Source organism: Nyctibius grandis, chromosome 19 (assembly GCF_013368605.1).
Source record: "Nyctibius grandis isolate bNycGra1 chromosome 19, bNycGra1.pri, whole genome shotgun sequence".
NCBI lineage: Eukaryota > Metazoa > Chordata > Aves > Nyctibiiformes > Nyctibiidae > Nyctibius > Nyctibius grandis.
Genome location: NC_090676.1, coordinates 10,141,325 through 10,160,860, shown reverse-complemented (window position 1 = coordinate 10,160,860; position 19,536 = coordinate 10,141,325). Strand labels below are relative to the sequence as shown.

Here is a 19,536-nt window from a genome sequence, read left to right as displayed (position 1 = left end):
GCTAATGTTTGTTATTTAAGTTGGACAAACACTTTAGCTTAAGCATTATAGTTTAAGCTTGGAATAGATAATGAAGTAAACACAGTGAACGTGTTTAGAGCGTACCTGCCTATACTTAAGTGACCTAACATTTGGGAAATTCTGCTTTGTTTTCAAAGTCCTCCCATTTTGGTTTGTTAGAAGAGTTTCTTTATTGGTTGGTGACTAGAGCTCTTACTGTGAGAAACTTGGTGTAATTCAGCTGCTTTGAAATCGCTTTGACCTCAGGTTGTAACACTAACACTTGTGTTTTTGTATGCTTGCGCCTCTGATTTTATTTCGTAAAGGAGTGTGAGAGTGTCCTGTCCTCTTGGTGATGCTATTACCACTCTAGGCAAATCCAGAAGACAGAGTTGTCTTTTCTTGGGTTGGAGGCATTGTTATTTCTGTGTGCCTAAAGAGGCTTTATTTCTGATCGGCTAAATAGGCATCCTCCACCCCTATCTTTGATGACATTAATGTAGTCAGATGCTATTGGGTTAACATAACATTTGCTTGCTAGGCTGCCTGTTGGGAAAAGAAACTTGGACGATCAAAGCAAGGTTGTTTCAAGAGGTTATCTTCATCTCTGTAGTGTTGTTTGGTGGAAAATGTAATGCAAGCTTAACTTTTTGTTGAATGTCCAACGGGCCTTGGAGACTTGTCTGTAGCAGCAGAAATACCCTCCGTTCTTCAGGGGGATTGTTTCTCCGATTAACCAAAGGAAAAATGAGATGCTGGACTCTGTTCAGTGTGTTTTTTATGAAGGCTGAAACAGCATTTGCTTGCTTCAGTGGTCTTAATTCATGCATTATGGTGGTTTGTTGGGTGTTCTTAGCTTTGTTCAGCCTGCTGTAACACCAAGTATAACCCTTCAAGTATTAAGACCCATAGACTTGAGTGAACATTTGTCAGCTGCACAGGAGGGAAATCTTGAGCGCTGTGTTTTCTTTCCCCTCCCCTCCCGTCTTTTTACTTAAACCATTGTCACTTTAGATGCCTTGTCCACATCCAAAATATCAGTGGAGCATTGCATTCTTCCTGAAATTTTCTTCTTCAGAAACAACCAGCTTGCCATACTTTGTGTGCATCGCACAATCTATCTTTTATAAATGTGTGTACAGCAAAGGAGCATCCCATCAAATAATACGGTTTGTTGAGGGAGAGATGAGTTGGGTTAAGTTTGACTCTACTGTTTGCAGTACCCAAACTTTTCTGACCTGTAAGGTCTGGAGAAGAAATGGAGACAAACATTTCCCTGCGAAATCCTTTGGTGTTGTTACTCTTTGAGGGTTTTTTTTGTCATTTCTGTGGCAGTACCTAGTATCTTAGAACTAAATGGCCATGTAAATTTACCTGTTTTGCCAGTTCTGAAGTGTCATCTACCCCTTGCAGTGTCTACTTGGGTCCCACATCTCCCTTCCACTTCCCTGCTCTTAAATAGCTGTATTTCTGCATTCTGAATTCAAGGTGATTGTTTGGTGACTGTTGTCTGCAATACTGGCCTGCAAAGTGCAAAATGACTTTACTTCTTAAATAACGATTCTTTACTGTTCCCAAACACTTGCAGGGAGCAGCCGCAGCACCGTCGTGGGGCTGAGAATGCCTTTCAAGACCGCGCTGCTTTTTACCATTTCTTTCCTCACCACAGACCTGTACCTGCAGGGTTTAGGATTGCAATGTCAGGTGCTCAGTACCACGTTATAGAAAGCGGATTGAAATCCAGCAGGTAATGTTTAAAAAAAAAAAACAAAAACAAACTAGAAAGCCGTGAACTGGTGCAGACTGGGAAGGGAGGCAGTGTGAACTGGTGCAGACTGGGAAGGGAAGTGAGCAGTGCTGGGCCACTAGAGGTCAGCCCCAGGCCGGGTGCAGGCTGTCGGTGCAGCGGGCTCCTCCGGCCTCCTCAGCCTTTGGGGGAGAATGTGACTTTTTTGCCAAAATGAAGAAATAGGAGCAGCTCTGGGTGGTGCCGTAAGGCACCCGCGGCGTTGGTGCTTTCTGCAGTTTGATTGTGAGGGTATGTTAGTGGTCAACAAAAGCTCTTTACATGCCGACATCTGCATAAGTCATTAACATTTAAAGGAAGTGTACTATCAGTTCACAGCTATGCTATGTAATTAGGAAAAGTTGCTAAGTAAATAATTACATGGCGCTGAACTTGGCATGCTCTTAGGGCAGTTAGTTACAACATATTTGGGCTGGTAAACCCTGGAATACCATGAAATAGAAGACCATGGGCAGCTGCAACTGCTGCCTTAACGCTTCCCCTTCTGTTACTACAGGGCATTTTAAGATGCTTTGGTCTACCCAGAAACCACAAAACAAAAACTTCTGGTTTTGTTTCGAGAAAATGTGAATTTCCAACCATTAATTGTGCAGAGAGAACCTTGAAAGCACAGCTGAGTAGTCTAAAAGCTTAGCTTTAAAAAAAAAAAAAGAAATCCAACTTGAGCCAATTTCAAAATCGTGACTTTTTTTTTTTTAAAGAAGAAAGCTTTAGAGGGCTGGTTCTGCCAAGTGGCACTTCTGAGTTGTGTTGGAGTTCCTTAACAAAGTGCCCATTCCTTCCTGTGGCTAAACAGCAGTGAAGCCTTTCGTAATTAGCTCCATAGTGGGCATTTGGTTCTTCTCACCTGTGCCTGCAGGTATTTTGTAGTTTATGTGTTGTATACACATACTTACCTTTTCTTGCAGTTATATATCATGTATTTTTTTCGTATACCTCTTCTTCCTAGAAACACCGATGAGGAGGTTGTCCGAGTCGTAAAACTGTGTTATGTGAGTCTGAAAGGGACATCTCTTAGTGATCTCGCTGTGACAATGTCTTTAGGAGATGGGACAGGTGTGGCTGGAAGAAGGGGGGGGTTGGATTAGCCTCTTACCTGGTGTTTCGTTCCTTGTCCTCTCTGCCACCTGTATTTGATGACATGGTTTGTTACAGGCAAGGTGGGTTGTCACTACTTTTAGTGTGTCTGCAGCTGTCCCAAGGGTAGGGTCTCACCTTTCTTTTCCAAACATAGTGAGACTAAGTGATGCTGCCAGCTGTTAAACAGAAGGAGACTTTTGGTAAGTTTGTTGTTGTTTGGGAGAGGGGGACATGACCATGGATCCTTTTCACTACCCAAAGCAGCTCTGGAAATCCACTTCAGAAACAGCGTCCGGGGAGGGGAGTCCAGCTGCCTGCAGTGAGCAGGGTGGATGCGTAACTTGGGTGTCGGCTGTGCCTGTACTCCTTGCTCTGACTCTGCCCGCTTACACACCGCTGCGAGCAAACCTGCCCGGCCCCGCGGCCGGGCTCAGCCCGGGCACCCCCCGGGGCTCCGGTGGAGGGGGGCACGGCTCCCCCCCTCCTGCCTCTCCCGGAGCGGCTGCCGGTGCGCCTGGGCGGGCGGCGTGGAGGGACCGACGCGCCCCTTCCCAGGCTCTATTTTAAGCAGCCATTTACTTTCCCAGCCTCTTCTCCGCCTGGATCCCTGCCCGGGGCGGCGGGGGGGGACGGCGGGGGGGATGTGTCTCTTCCCTCCTTCATAAAAGGGCCCCGAGGCGGAGGCTGGGCTCCGGGGGGTTATTTTTGGGAGCAGCTCCTGGGATCCGATGGCCTTGTTAGGGCAGCGCTGACCTTTCCTCTCTCGGCGGGGGCGGCGAGCGGAGCGGGCCGGGGAGCGCGGCCGGCCCGGGACCCCCTTCCTCGGCCCGGCTCCGCTCCCGGCGCGGCCCCATGCCGGCGCGGCGGGGCAGGTAGCGGCGCGGCTCGGCTGCCCCTCCGGGGGGGCTGCGGCCCGGCCCGCCCCTCTCCCCTCCCTCCAATTTCTCCTTCCTCCCGTTCCCCGGCCTCTCGGCCGGGCGAGGTGAGGCAGGAGCGGCCGCTCCCGGCGCCCAGCCCGGCCCCTTCGGGGATGCGGGGGCCGCGGCCCGGAGCTCGGCCCCTGGGATCGCTGCCCGGCTGAGGGGGCACCGGGGGTACCATGAGCGGCGGCAGGTTTGATTTCGATGATGGAGGTGCCTATTGCGGGGGCTGGGAAGGGGGCAAAGCCCACGGGCACGGCATCTGCACCGGCCCCAAGGGCCAGGGCGAGTACTCGGGCTCCTGGAACTACGGCTTCGAGGTGGTGGGCATCTACACGTGGCCCAGTGGCAACACCTACGAAGGCTACTGGTCCCAAGGCAAAAGGCACGGCCTAGGAATCGAGACCAAAGGACGGTGGGTTTACAGAGGCGAGTGGACCCATGGCTTTAAGGGACGGTACGGCGCGAGGCAGAGCATGAGCAGCGGAGCCAAGTATGAAGGTACCTGGAATAACGGCCTGCAGGATGGCTACGGCACCGAGACGTACGCTGATGGAGGTAAGGGTGACTCCGGAGGGGCTGGGAGGGTGATGAACAGCGTGGTACCCAGCCCGCAATGGCAGAGGCTGCACGTTGTCCCCGCCGAAGGGGGGACCTGCTCCTGTCCCCACCAGTGAGATCCAGACAGGCACAGGCTACCGTGAGCCGTTGGGGTGCTTCAGTCAAGGAGCAGGGCTTGGGGTGCAACCACCTCATAAACATGTGTGTGTGCCCCGATCCGTGCCGTTGGGTGCAGCGTGTGCGGCTCGCTGCCTGCAGGCAGGAGGGAGGAGCAGCAGGAGCATTGCCCCGCTGTCCCTCCCTTGGGAGCTGCTCTTGAGTGTCCGTATCAATAGTTAACACCAACCAACGCGATTTGTGTAGTCTGTGACTCCTGGTTCCCCAGGGACTGGTTATTGCAGTTCATCACCAAACCAAACCAGAAACTCCTCGCTGGTGCATGATCGCAGCGAGCCATTCGCTCATTGAGCAGTGAGTTGTCAATGTTTTCACGTTGGATATAAGCTGCCCACGGCATCGTAACGTGCTGTGCCTATGCGTTTCCTGCCTCTGATGGGCTGCCTGGACATCTGCTTTGCTGAACCGTTTGGTTGAGTTCATCTAAGCTGTTGAGAATACGTAGTCACACGCCTTTCCCAAAAATAAATCCCTTTGATTACTTGGAAGCTCTCAACCCCTGCTAGTACACAAATGCACCGCGTACTCAGATATTTGTTGTGCTCTGTAAATGCTCAGTCTAATTGTGTCCTTGCAGTAGCAGCAATTTTGGGGTTAGAAACATTGCAAGAATCTCTGTGCAAGTAATTCTGTAGCTCTTCAGTACTGTAATGTTCCAGGCAGCCACATTTAGGACAGCTAAATAGAGGGCGTGATTTGAAAGAAATACCCTTCAAAATATGGATCAGAATTGCATCTATATTTATCTGGGACAGGCAATGGACTTAGTTTGTAAAGAAAAATAATGGTAATGGTATAAATCTTCATAATGAAAAGCATCAGACTTATAGATATTAGAAAAATGGACTAATTCAAGACTGGCTGTTAGGATTATGCTTTTACATAAGTATTTCTCAATGAGTTGCCTGGGTACGTGGCTAACTTTAAGCCTGGGAATATAATCTTGAAGTTGACTCATTTTCTTTGTGCCCTTGGAGGTTGTAGGTACAGACACGAACTGATGTGTCCCTCCAGCTCCTTACATTTTCTCCCCCCTCTGCCCTGTGGCCGTGGACAGTTGAATGCTGAGCTGTGCAGCAGCGAGAGTTCAGGCTAACACGTGTGTGTGCACATGTGCATTGCAGAAACTTCACGTGCGGCCGTAAGACGTGTAGGTTACGTGCAAGGTGTGCTCTGATGAATAATGAGCAGCGATCACATAATGGTCAGCAGCTGCCGTTGGGACTTCCATTCTGGGCATGTCAAGGTCTCCTATGAATTCGCACGGCCACTTCCTTGCTGCTTCCTAAAATGCATCTTCTAAGGGTGCAGGGCGACTGGGTTTCGAGTTAATGTTGTAGAGGAGAATTTCGAGAGGCAAAACTTAATGTAGGAGTTTGAATTTGATTATGTCATGGACTGAAGGCTTGGGACAGAGGAGGGGGAAAGATGAGTCAAGATTTTCTCCTGTAAGGATATATAAGCTACTGCTTCGGTCGCACGGCGCTCCCCAGGGTGTTGTCCCGCACCCAAGAATGTGCCGTCTGCGTGATCCCTGGTGCTGCTCGAGGTTGGCAGTTTAGCCCCAATCCGTGAAGATGCACCCTGCCAAAGCCACCCTGGGCAGCGCTGAGCTGAGCCCCCCGAGACCCAGCCAGACCTGGCTCACGAGGGCTGCGCTGTGGTGCCCAGCGGCTGCTCCTTGCGTTGGGCCATCGCGTCCTGGCTGCTCCGAGCCGTTCATTCAACACGTAAGCTTTTCTGATGGTACAGGAACATGTAGAAAGCTGCATCCAAAGCCAAGGTGGGAACTGCCAGCCAGCATCACGTGTGTAGGACATGCAGGACCCACTCCTGTTTTGTCTCCTCACCTGTACCCAGTAACCATCTGCAAGATCCAGATGTGACCAGGCTGCTAATTGGACCTGTTAATACTTGAAGTTGAGGTTGCCAAGATAAACATCTGGGAAAGGCTTTGGAAATCTGCTGTCCCTCAAGTAGGGGACGTGATTCCCAAACCCCCTGGAAGCCAGCCACGCGAGGAAGAGGGCTCTGGGAACACACAGCTCTTGCCAGGTCGTTAGAAGCTTTAGGTCATGGTTGGGCTGCCTGTGGATTTCCGGGCGATGTAGCTGATTCTAATGTTTTAAAATAGACTTCAAATTAACTTTATATATATATATTTTATATATATAAATATACACATAAAAACTTTATACCTTAAAATACACTTACAAATCACAGACAACCCTATAAATATATTTTATCTTGTGGCTGGCTGAGATTGGTGGTTAAATAAAGCCCAAATCTGGAGTGCAGCTCTTTGAATCCCGTATAGATTTTTGGTGTCTAATAAGAAGCGAACTCATGGTATGGTTTAGCCCAGGCACCATGTGGGTCATTCACTTTTTCTCTCAACTCCCAGGTGCCCATTTTTATGAAAGCTATGGGAGACCGATGCCTTAAAGAGCTCGTCTTCTGTAACGGTGATTGAAATCAGCCAAGGGGTTCAGAGCTCCTGGTGGGGCTGGGCAGAGACAGTAACACTGTGATAGATTTCCTTGGGCATCCAAGCTGAATACACGTGTGTGTTTGCTGCTGTTACCAGCAAAGAGCTCAGAGCCCTTTGTAGGAGCAGCTAAAGCAGATGGTGATTCGGGTTGTGGAAGGCACAGCGTGAAGGATCTCATCGTTTTGCGACATAAGCTATGAGTAAACACCTAATTATTTGGCTTCCACCTCTAAGTTTTGTCTCCACTGTAAGGAAGGCGTCATTTTTGGGATATTTTTGTGCTTTTGACTCTGAGTGCTTGAAACAGTCAAATCTCACTGCAGAAAAAATTTCGCTGCTAATGCAGAATCGTGCTGCACACGCAGGATCTGGGCCCAAAGCTAGGCTTTGCTATGCAAATAACCGTTTATACACATACATATGGGAGGGAAAAAACTCACCTGCAATCAAAGCAGCCTAAAACCAACTGATTTTTGATGCTGAAATGTGGTCTCTAGGGCTCTAAGAGAAAACGGTGGTGTCAGTTAACTGTGTGCGGAAGTGATTAGACCATGCGGTGACCATGAGACCACAAGAAAGGGCAAAAGAAAATGCAGAAGTGTGCTTTAGTGGGAGATGTGAAATGGGGTGATGTGGAGCAGTGCCAGCTCTTTGGGTGCCTGGGGCAGGGAAAGCGTGGTGGGAAGGGGCCTGGGATGGGGCAGAAGGAGCAGCATCCGTGGGATTGCATCTGGGGAAGCAGCAACGGGCTCTGGGTGAGTCGAAATGGTGCTGGCTTGTGTCCGCTGCCTCTGTAGCAAAGCTCCCTCGTGGCTGGATTTGACCCATGAATCAATGCTGTGAATTTATTTCCCCTCTCTGTTTTTTTTTTTTTCTGCCATTCTTTTCCAACAGACACAATCAGATAATATGGTTGGCACCAAAAAGAGGCACTAGTTTTTCGCTGGCGTGTCTCGCACGTGGTGCTGTGTGTTGATTTAATGTCCCTGGCCTTTTACACCGAGCTCTTCTAACACGTCCGTCATCGCAGTGTCTGGGTAACAGCAGAGGATCGTAGGGCAGTGACAGGATTTGGGTTGTTTGTGTTATTTACCTGGTTGGTTGTATTATTTACATTCATCACTAATTGCACTAGGGCTTGGAGGTGGGCTGGGAAGGGGAGATGCGACGCTGCTGACAGCGGGCTCTCGCTGCTGGGCTGGGTGTGCACCAGGAGCTGGAGCTTTCGCCTGTGATGCAGCCGGGCACCGTCCTGTCCTGCTGCCAGGGCAAAACGGAGGGTGCTGCCACCCGGTCGCTGTGTTTGGAGGTGAAGGCTGCAGGGATACCGTTTTCATCAATCCCACAATTTAACCCTTCCCATCCTATGAAGATACTCAGGCAGGGCCCCCCCCTGCTTTGGTCAGGGACGGGCAGAGGTGATGAACCATTTATGGGGGGCTGCAGAGGAACCGATGTCTTTTGTCATTATGACAAGAAAAAATGCAGGCAATAAGGGATTATTGGGGTCCTGTCCCCCAATAAACACACTCTGATTGTTATGTGGCTCTGTCCCACTGCCCTGGTGAATCAGGCTGGGGAGGCAGGAAAGTGGGACTTCTAAATAGAGGGTTTTTTTCACATCCACTGAGTTTTTTTATTATGTTTTCCAGAACCTCAGATGCGTGTGAGTGCACGGCTGCCTGGCTGGCAGCTTGGCTGCCTGCCTGTCCCTCCTTGGCCAGGCTGCTTTGACGTTCAGGGGGTAGCAGTGGCTCAGGGACACACAGCCCTGCTGAGCAACCGCCCGTGGTGCAGAGGGGGTCTGTACAGCCGCATTCGCTCTTGAACTGGCTGCACTGGTACATACTGGTGAGACAGGGCTTGGCTCCACTCAAACCTTGCGTGCCTCGACACACGGCTGCCGGCGCCTCCAGCCGCTCTCAGCAGCTTCTGGCTCCGCTCCAGGGCTGGTTTATGGCTCTGCCCTGGCACGAAGCCTCAGCCGGGCACTGAATCACGGCGTGACAGGGACACGGCAGTGCCCGCTCACCCCTGCGCTGGCCGGGCAGCCATGGGCAGTGCGGTGTGTCGGTGGCCTCTGTTAAGCCAGATGCGGTTGGCAGGTTTGGTCACACCACGCGCCGGAGGGACAACGTGGCTTGTCCCGTCTGGGCTGAAATCAGGCAGCCGAGGCCAGCCTGAAGTGCTGGCATTGAACCTCGTGTTGAGGGTAGGCATGCATGCCCCCAAGAAGCGGCACCCCAACCTCTGCTCCCTGAAGAGCCCCTGTGCCACGTGGCTTTTCCCATCCAGGTGGCCCCAGTGCCACTCAGGGGATGGAGGGCGCTGGGGACTTGTTGGAGGGCAGCGGCTGCTCCGACCTGACCCCCACGGAGCAGCTGAGCTCCCCTAAACCTGCGACCCTTTTCCAGAGTTCATCTTCTAGGGGGTTAACATGGCGGCACTCTCAGCTGCAGCCCACTATGTGCGAGGTTGTCCAGGTCTCCAATGTCACCCCGATCGTGTGTCAGCCCTGCTCGCTGTCTGGGTGGGGATGGAGCACTGACCTCACCGGCCCTTGGTGGGGGGGGGCAGTACGGGGGTCTCTGTAACTTCATCTTGTGCTAGGAAGGCTTGTCACCATTCTACGGAGGGGGATTTGGGAGCATGGTGAGGGACATTCCCCGATGCTGGGGCATCTCCAGCGATGGTCCTTGGCTCCCCGCTCACACCCGGACCCCTAACCCACGCTGCCCACCTTATTTTTCCTAATGGAGCTTCAAACCTGGCACACTGCTCCCCGTGACTGGCCACAGCCCGCAGATGCTCTGCACTACCTGCACCCTTACTTTTTTTAGTAGGAGACACCGAATGTTTGCAGGGAGCCCGAAATCCCGTGTGCTGCGCGGTGGGCAGGGGCTGGTGGGGGGTGGCTCACCCCAGGGCAGCAGCTGCTGCCCGCTCGGGCACTTCTTGTCTTTCCTGGCCCCCGGCGCTGTAAGTTAACACCCCACAGGCGGGTCCAAAGAGGATTTCAACGAAACCTGAAGCTTGGGAGTAGAGATTATGCTGCAGAAGTGGCCTGGGAGACCGTAAAATATGCACTCCCACAATCGCCAAAGAAGGAACTGGATTTGCTTGCTGGGGAGCAGCAGGGTCATCCCTGGTCTCAGTATCAGCGTCTGAGTGGGGAGATGAATGCCTTGAAGATAGGTCAGCCCCTTCTGACTCAGCCCGACCTTCCTGAGCCTCCCCCGGACCCTGGGAGTGCTTGTTAGCCCAAAATTTAGTGTCTCCTGGTAGGTCACTGCTTAATGAAAACCACGTTTAGGACTGATGCCGGTGAAAATGCCTCTGGCACGGCTGGCCCTTCACTTGCATGAAGCAGCGCCCAGGGGAGTAAAGGAGTGGGGTGGCCTTTCCAAGGGTGCTTGTGCTCCCCCAGCACCCTCCGCCGTGCCCCGGGATGGGGGGCTGCCAGCAGCCTCTGCCGTGCAGGGTGCTGGTGTGGGGCGAGGTGGCCTGTTCCAGGTCCCGTAATGCCGATGGAACCGAGCCGAATGCTGCTTTTGTTTGGGGTGGTTTGCTGGTTTCTGAGGCAACCACAGCTGCAGAGTGAGGAGAGCTGGGCTGGGAGGGCACCAGCCTGGGGAGGCAGCTCATCCCATCCCATCCCCTCCTGTGCCATCCCGCAGGGCTCAGTGGGGATGCTCTGCGGGGAGGCTGTGCTGGCGTGTGAGTGCGTGTGCCGTAGGCAAAGGCTGCCCCGCCAGTCCTCCTGCCCTTCTAGGAGCTCTTCTCGCAGGGTGCTTTGAAGCTACTGATTTAAGTCTCTTGACATCCTAGCTAGAAAAATCAGAGCAGTGATCTCCCGTTCGCTCTTCTGGAGACGGCAAAGGTGCAGGCCTGGAAGGGGCCTGGGGAGGAGCGATCTGCTTTTCCCGGTCCTTCAAGGTGTCACTGCCAAGGTCCTGCGGGGTCTTGTACCTGGGGCGCAGCCTTGCCATGGGAAGCACGATCCTCTCTGTGTCCCCCCATCATATGACACCATGTGCCCTCTTGAGCTGGGCCTGGAGGAGTGTGCTAGGGTGGCATTTTTTGGGGCAGAGCTGGTGGAACCCCGCACAGAGCTGCTCTGCTCCTCTCCTCCCTTTGTCACCCATCACTTGCTTCATGCAGCGTGGCACGAGCCTTGGTCTCAGGACCACAGACAAGCTGCATGTCAGGGCCAAGCAGATGTGGTGGCAGGTACAGCGGCAGCCTGTGCTGTGGCCAGGCACCCGTCTTGGGCATCTAGAGCCGGTCCTGGCAGCCTGTGAGTGACAAACTGCAGAACGGGCTGAAAGGGATTGTCACGGAGCCAAGCAGAGCTGTGCCACCGCAGCTTGTGTGTCCGCTGGGGCTGCTGCTGCCCTCGGCACAGCCCAGACTCCAGCCCCGCGGGGCTGCCTCTCGCTCCCTGCTCCGGATGCAAATCCAGACCCCGTCTGTTAAGTGGCTGTGGGTTTGCACCAGTGTCCCCTGGCACCCCAGCCCCTTTCCAATGAGCTGTCACCCGCCAGCAGTGGCTCTCGAGCTTGTGTCCTCTGCCCTCCTCTCCCTGGGCACTGCTGCTTTGCATGGGGGTGAGCACTCGCAGGGCTGGGGCTCCTCTCTTCGAGGGGAGGTGGGTACCCCCGCTCTAGGGCAGCGCTCCCCCACAGCCCGCCTTCCTTTGCTGGCTCACCCAGGAGCGAGCTGCCTTCTCACCGCGTCCCTCTTCTGTCCCGCAGGCACGTACCAGGGCCAGTTCACCAACGGCATGCGGCACGGCTACGGCGTGCGGCAGAGCGTGCCGTACGGCATGGCCTCCGTGGTCCGCTCCCCGCTGCGCACCTCCCTCTCCTCGCTGCGGAGCGAGCACAGCAACGGCACCCTGCCCCAGCAGGACTCTCCCGCCACCAACCCCGAGAGCCTGCCCCTCGCACCCACCATCACCCGCGGGGGCTTCGCCCTCAGCCTCTATGCGGAGGCGGAGGCCGGCAAGCCCAAAAAGGGGGGGCTCTTCCGCAGGGGCTCCTTGCTGGGGAAGCTGAAGAAGTCCGAGTCCAAGTCGTCCCTGGCTAGCCAGAAGAGCCGCGTCAGCTTCCTCAAGAGCGAGAGCGGGATCAGCTCGGCCGCCAGCGATGCCACCTCCACCGTCAGCTTGGGCGAGGGCGCCGAGGGCGAGGAGTACCCCCCCTTCGAGACCGACATCGATGCCACCACCACAGAGACCTACATGGGCGAGTGGAAGAACGACAAGCGCGCCGGCTTCGGCGTGAGCGAGCGCTCCAGCGGGCTGAAGTACGAGGGCGAGTGGCTGGACAACCTGCGGCACGGCTACGGCTGCACCACGCTGCCCGACGGCAAGAAGGAGGAGGGCAAGTACCGCCACAACGTCCTCGTCAAGGGCATGAAGAAGCGTGTGATACCCCTCAAGAGCGCCAAGATCCGGCAGAAGGTGGACAGGAGCGTGGAGGGGGCTCAGAGGGCCGCGGCCATCGCCCGGCAGAAGTCGGAGATTGCAGCATCCAGGTAGGCACTCAAGGCTCCAACGCTCAGGTCCCCGTGGTGGTGGTGGTCCCCATCCCACGTGTCCCTCTGGAGCCGTGCTGCATGCCTCCTTGCTGTGCGCCAGCGGTGGGGCCAAACGTGGCTCTCTGCAATTTCTTATTGAATTCTTTGTACTAAATGCTGGTGGAGCGGGGCCGAGGGCTCTCAGGGCAGCTCGAGGGTGTTCAGGACCTGTCCTCTTTCTTGCCCCCTCTCCTGTCCCCCTGCAGCCCTAGTCCAGGAGGGAGCTACTGGACAGCAGGGACTGGCACTGGCCCCAGCGCTCAGTGGGATGGGGAGCATGAGCTGGTGGGATGGGGAGCACCCTGGTGCCGTGCCAGGCTGCTGGAGCTGCTGGGTGTCATTGACGGGGCAGGATGAGAAATAGCAGGGTTTGGCTATGGTAAATCCAACAGGCTCATGAGCAGCCAGCAGGACATGTCAGATGAACAGGTCTGCAGCAGAGTGTGGCTCAGCTCTGGAGACCCCAGTGTAGCTCTGTGGGGAGTTTATGGGGTGCATTAGGGTTGTCACTTAAATTCAGCAGCTCGGTGTAATGGGCTCTCTGGGACAAGCACTGGTGTGCTGGGATGCTATGGACTGGGAGGCTGGACCTATGGTGGATACCAAACCGAGGAGGGGGCTGCCTTGGGGAGTCCCGTCTGCCCCCCAGGACCCAGCTGCCCTTGGCAAGGTTTCGTGTGATTGTTTCTGCCATGAGGGAGGCGGTGGCAGTGGATGGCTGAGCCCACACTGGATGGCTGAGCCCGATCCTGCGGCACACAGCCACATCCTGCAGCCTGCGATGCTCTGGGATGTTGGGAAAGGAGGAACCAGGGAGGTCTCAGCCAGGTTTGTCCCCTTCTCTCCCCCCAGTTTGTCCTGGCCAGACCCCAGGGGTGGGAAGGGGGCTGCGGCAGTGAGCGGCAGCGTGCTTGGGGATGTGTGCCGCAGGGACGTGCGAGGGAGGAGCGTGTGAAGGGCTGCTGTGAGCACGTGGCAGTCTCCCACTGCAGCAGTGTCCCTTGCACCAACAGATATGCAGACACCGTGTTGCCCCTACACCACCTGGTACGTCGGGACCAGAGAGGTGGGCTCCGCTCAGAATTAGCTACGTTAGAAACCGGCAGGAAAGGAAAGCGCTAATTGCTCCGTCGTCCCTCCTGGGATGGAGGAGGGAGGAGATAAAAGAGGGGCTCTGGGGTCTGCCCAGAAGGTCAGGAAAAAACCTCCTTCTGCTCGTGTCCCTGCCTGCGTCCAAACCGTGCTGGCCGCGCGCTTCTCCTCCCACAGTGCTCCTGCCAGTCTTGGAGCCAGCCTGGCAGAGACCAGAGATCGTCAGGCAGGGTCGGAGCCTTCACTCCTCCTTTTCCTTGGGGAAACGTGGTTACGAAAGACCTCGAGGTTTCACCTTGCCTCTCCATTGAAACCTCGCCCTGTGCAGGCTTTGCTCAGCTGCTGGGACCCCAGGGCTGTCCTGCCTTGCTCCTTTTTAGTCCTGTTTAATTATCAAAGTTCCTTCATTGCCAAGCAGAGATGGGAAATAACGGCAGCGGGGAGGGCACATGTTCCCAAACCCCATCCCTCCCCTCCGAGAAACCCCAGCTCTACTCTCCCGGTGGCCGTTTCTGCTCCAAAGTTTTGCAGGGAGCGTGATTGTTTTTTTTTTAGCAAAACCCTGTTGCCCCAGAGACCAGCAGAGAAAAAACAGTGGAATTGCAAGTGAAACGCCATGCAGGGCCAGCTAGGATAAAAATAACAGGCTGGGGCAGCGTGGGGCCCGCTGGATCCTCCCGGCAGGGCAGGCTCAGCCCGACACCGGCTTCGCCGGGAAAAACGTGTGGCCGGGGCACTGGGAGCTTGTAAATAAGGAGGCTGGAGCTGCAAAAGCTGCTCCCCGAGAGCTGGCTGGGCTGGTTTACACAAACCTCTTTTTATTATACGCTATTTACACGTTGGATGAGAGCGGCTCCGCAGTGTTTTCCACAGGGGCTGGAATGCGCCCGCTGCCCTGCCGGGGCACTGCATCCCTCCCCAGCGCGGCTGGGGAATAATTTCCTATTAAGGAAACCTTGGAGCTGGAGGAAATAAGACGTTAAAGCCGGTTTCCTCCAGGGAGTCCTCCCCTCGCAGACCCTGCGATGGTGCGGCCGTGGTGGCAGGGGAAGAGGACACGGCTTTCCCCTGTGCTGCGGTGCCCCGGACCCCATCCCTGCGGTGCTGTCTGCAGCTCAGCTGGACCTGCTTTGAAGAGGAGAATTTGGGCTCCTCTGGACTGTAAACTATAACTCACCATTTCTGTCCGTGTTTAATCCTGGTGTATGATGCTTTGGGCAGAGCCACTCTCTCTACGCGCTGCCTTTTAAAAATCTGACTCGTGCCCTCCCTCCTCCTTTCGGCTCAGCTTTAGGGTCAGAAGTAAAGACAAATAATTTTGCCTCAAGAGGGTCCTTAGGTTAAATCCCAGCTTTGCCACAGACTTTCTCTTTGGCCTTGAACCTTGCCTCAGTTTCCACATGCAGGACAGAGAGTGGTTGCGGACAGATTGTAAAAATCCATTATTGTGGTTTATAAAAGGGCTGTACTATCATTAACATCGCCCTAGCTCCTAACTACGAGGCGATGTTTTCTAGACGGAGCATTTGTATTACTCCTTGGTACCTTACCCAAAGAATTGTCTTTGAGGCTACACGAATCCTCTTTTTGGGGGGAGACGTGACACATCTGTATATGAGATTATCGCCAGGAACTAATTAGCAGGACCCAGCGGCCAGGCTGTGCAGACCCCTCACTAACTCTGCAGACCTGTGCTGTGCACATGGATGTTTGAGTTTCAGTTGCTTCTGGCCCTTGGGGGAGCCCCTTGCAGAGCTAAACTACCATCATAGCCAGCCTGCCGCTGTCTGGGGGTGAAGTGTCAGAAGACCAGATTTCACTCTTTTGCACCATAAAAGGCTCTTTAAGGCATAGAAATTTGGAGGAAAACAAGCCCAAGCGCTGGAAGCTGCCTCGGCCAGTTGCACTGCACAATCCCAGGCACGTGCCGGAGCTCTGGGTGTGCGCGGGCAGGAGGCTGCCGGCAGTGCCATGGGTGCCCTGCCTGTGAGCTGCCCTGCAGGGACGGGCAGGAGAGCAGTGACGGTCAGGGACAATGGTCTGCCGTGGTCAGCAAACCTTCCTCGTCCTGCGCTCTGCTCCGAGGGCGTCCGAGGCACCAAGCTGCTTTGCCCCTCCTGTCCCGCCTGCCTGCTTGGTTTGGCCGTTCCAGCCAGCACCGCGGGCAGTGCCAGCTGTTGCCTGCCCTGCTGCCTGTCCTGCCCGAGCAGCGCTGCCCTCGCTTCCTCCGCTCCATCCCCAGTCCTGCTGGGTCTGCAATCCAGCTGATTTCCCCATTGTGCAAGCGGCTGAGGACAGAGCTGGCATTGCCTCGCCACCGGCTGGGGGAACAGTGATTTTTTTTAAATTCTTTTTTCATTATTTTGACAAAAATCATTTGCTGTGGAGTCACGCTGTCCTGAACAGCCCATTCCAGCTCAGCCAGCTGCCCCCTCACCCCAGGCAAAGCCCCTTGGCGCTGCTCAGACACTGGGCAGAAACCCAGGGTATGTCTATAGGCAGCACTGGGGATCAGCTAATGGGATGGAGCTAATGGGTGCTAAAGTATGATGAGTCCTCCCCCAGACTGCTGTCACTGGGGAGAAAAGTCATCTTGGAGGGCAGCCTCTGCAGCAATCAGGGGAGACAGCTTTACTCCTGCCCAGGGGTACCCACAGGTGGATGTGGGGGTTCCCAGGTGCCGTGTGATGTCTGTTAGCAGTGCCCTGTGCTGCTGGTGCCCCCAGACTTCCTTGCTGTGATCCCAAGGGATACCCATCGGAGCTGGAACGCAGCTGTTCCTGCAGTGCCAGGTGAAGGCACCCACCGCGTCCCTCCAGCTTTCCCCTTTCCCACCCTCTGCCCTGTCTGGGGGCGCCTTTGAAAAAATGTCAGGGTGGGTGGGAAAGGCGGTGAGGTCCTGGGATCGCAGCTGGGACGTCATCTCCCCGGTGCTTAAGTAGAGAGGCTGGCTCGAGGACAGCCAGCAGGTCTGTCCCCTGCCAGCCCCTGCAAGGAGGGAACAGCCACCACCAAGCTGTGAGCGAGCCAGTTAAAGGCCATCCCGAGGTGTGTAACGGCTGCCCTAGAGTTTTCTGGGCACATGGGTTGGTGCCGAACAGGGTGCTCTGCACCCCTGGGTGCTTGGGGAGCAGCAGCACCTGGGGGTGCTGCCTGTGCAGTATGTGCTTGCTGGTCACATGGGGAGGATGATCCCACTGAAAGCAGGGAGGAGTGTGGAAGTGGTCAGCTTTCATCTCTTCAGGATAGACTAAAATAAAATAAAATAAAATAAAAAGCAAGAGGAAGGGCAGGACCAGCTGCAGCGGGAACCTTTGATTTTGTGAAAGCTGTGTGCTCAGTAGTAGTACAGGGGATTTCCTTCTCACAGGTGCTTTTGAGGGACAAAATGAGTGTAAATACTGCAAATCCCATCTCCATCCCACTGCAACAGTGTCTGCCGTGGTCTGCCTCTGCCCGGGGCTGTGCTTCCCAGTGACTTGGACCAAAATCAACGGAGGGACTTGGCCGTGTGTCCTGCAAGTCTGGCCACGCGCTGAGATCGTTTGATGTGAGCATGTCCTGTTAATAACACCTCAGATACATCTGCCAGGTGTCATGGGATCAATAGAAAAGCAAGGTGTAAGAGGCAAGGATGGCTGCTGTGCTTCACCTGTTTGTCTTCAGATGCTGACCCTGAAGCCTCTCTGCAGTTGGGTGTTTTATGCCTGAAGACTAAAACTAAAAATGAGTAAGTTTCGAATTTCTTTTTGGTTTTAGTGTAATATCTATAGAGGTCGTGCAATACTGCTGCTTGCATAGATATCTGTAAGAATTTCCAAACTGCACTCTGAAATGTTGGGCTTTAATTCCTGTTAACGTCGGGCTCACTCATCACGGCGAGCCTGGGCTGTGTTCAAGCCCTGCAGAGCTGCCATGAGTGCTTGGCGTCAGAAATCACGTCGGTGCGGCTTCCGCGGCAGCGACGCGTGGGCATCGTTCACAGTGCGAGTTGTTGCCTGGTTTTGAAGCCTCAGTTGTTTTTCTGTCCATACCCGTGTCTTTGGGGCACGTCTCAGCTCTCCCTTCAAATAACAAGAGTGCTGGACGGCTCCGGTATCGCTTTCCAACCCTCCCCGGCCCGCCGCGTTCCCGGCAGCACTGCCACTCTCTCCCTGCGCTCGGCATTTCCAGCCTGCGTGGCCAGGCGGGCGTGTGGTGCAAATGACGTCCCTGAAATCGCTGGAGTCAGCAGAGCCTCCTGACTAAATAAGGGCAGGCAGAGCAGGGCTTTATCAGCGCTGCCCCAGCGTGACAGCTGGGAGCTGGGCCCCGCGGCAGCCCACGCCGCTGGAGCTCGGCCGGGCGCTTCCACCGATAAGGTGCTTTATTTGGCACGACTCTGTGCCGGCGAGCCGCCCTGCCTTCCCTGCCCGGTGCTCGCGGGACTTTATGCTGCCCGTGGGGAAGGTGGGCAGCCAAAGCAGCGTGTTCCTAGTGCCCCTCTGGTGAGGCACGGCGTGTGCCCAGGGTAGAGCTGGGCTGGCCCCATGGCTGCGGTGGCCTTGGCTGTCCTGGGGCTGATGGTGTAGGTCGGCTTCCCTGAGGCCAGAGAGTTCGGACCTGGGATTTTTGGGTCTGTTGAATCAGACGCAGGGCTTGCTCTGAAAGAGTTTTATGGTTTTTTTTTAAATATCCTTTTCTTTGTTGTCTCCTCCGGCTTTCAGCCAGAGGCACGGGCATTAGACACATCGGGAGTCCGGTCTGTTCCCAGAGCTTTAGGTCTGAGGCCAGAGGGCAGGATGCTGGGTGCCAGGACACAGTGGTGAGGGGACGCTCCTTGGTCCTGCTCTCCCAGCAAAGACGTTTCTCACAGAGCTCGGTGTGTTTATAAAGAGGATAATCTTGTTTCATTCACTCTTGGTTAATAGAAACCCAGTCGCTGGCATCTGTTTCCACACCAACTGAAGCCTGGGGGCTGGGACTCTCCTGCTTTCTGCACCATGCTAGTGCCAGCAGCTCTCCCTCCTCCCCATGGAAGCAGGAGAATAAAGACCTTTTCCTCTTGCAGCTCCTGGCAGGCGTGACCTCCTCCACATGGCTTATCAGCACAAACTGAGGTCAGTGTCCAAGATAACCATCCATGGGGATGGTGAGGGGGAACCTGCCTGGCCCATGCCACCGAGCCAGGACCACTTCAGTTCAGCTTTCCCTCAAAGCTCTTGGAGCATGAACACCCCCGGCTGCCTTGTGCCATGGCGTTGTGATGTCGCCACGCGTGGTTTGGTTAGGAGGAATACTTCCACCCGAGCCTCCCCACACCTGGATCGGGAGCTCGGGGACTTCGTGTCACTTGCGTCTTGGAGATGGGGACACCCCTTCCTCTCCCAGAGCCAGGGCTTGGTCTTTACAGCCTCGTGATCGGGACTGAACAGGGCTGGTTTGGGCTTGGTTGAGCTGGATTTTTTTGGGTTTTGCTGCCCCAGAGCAGCAGTCTCCAGCTCTGTTAGAAGTATTGCCTCTTTCGAACTGCTGCCTGACCCTTGTATCACCCTCCTCATCCCACCCCAAAAGACCTTTGGGGTCACCCCTGCTTCTAGCTCACCCTTGCCGTGCTAAGCAGGGAGCAGGCTGCAGGGTTTGGGTGAGCCCCTCTGCGTTCCTGGCCCTGTGTGCCCATGGGGACAGTGAGCCCCAGGGTTTGGGTCTGGCGCCGGGATCAGACACCTGCCCCAGCTGTGGGACCCCCACGATGTGTCCCCTCCGGTGTGGAGCTCTGCAGGCTGGAGGGGTTCGGTGCCATGGAACGAGTGATGGCATGATGCCTTCACCCCTTTCTTTCAGCCCTT

At 55.0% G+C, this 19,536-nt stretch overlaps 1 protein-coding gene across 1 annotated transcript in view; it reads left to right on the top strand.

Moving 5' to 3' along the window:
- Positions 1 to 3,632: 3,632 nt before the first annotated feature.
- JPH2 (junctophilin 2) overlaps positions 3,633 to 19,536 on the top strand; it is a 33,206-nt gene continuing 17,302 nt past the window's right edge. Inside the window, exons 1-2 of the mRNA XM_068416463.1 lie at positions 3,633 to 4,365; positions 11,791 to 12,574. Coding sequence (XP_068272564.1) covers positions 3,987 to 4,365; positions 11,791 to 12,574 — 1,163 coding nt within the window. The 5' untranslated portion in view covers positions 3,633 to 3,986. The remainder of the gene's footprint in view (positions 4,366 to 11,790; positions 12,575 to 19,536) is intronic.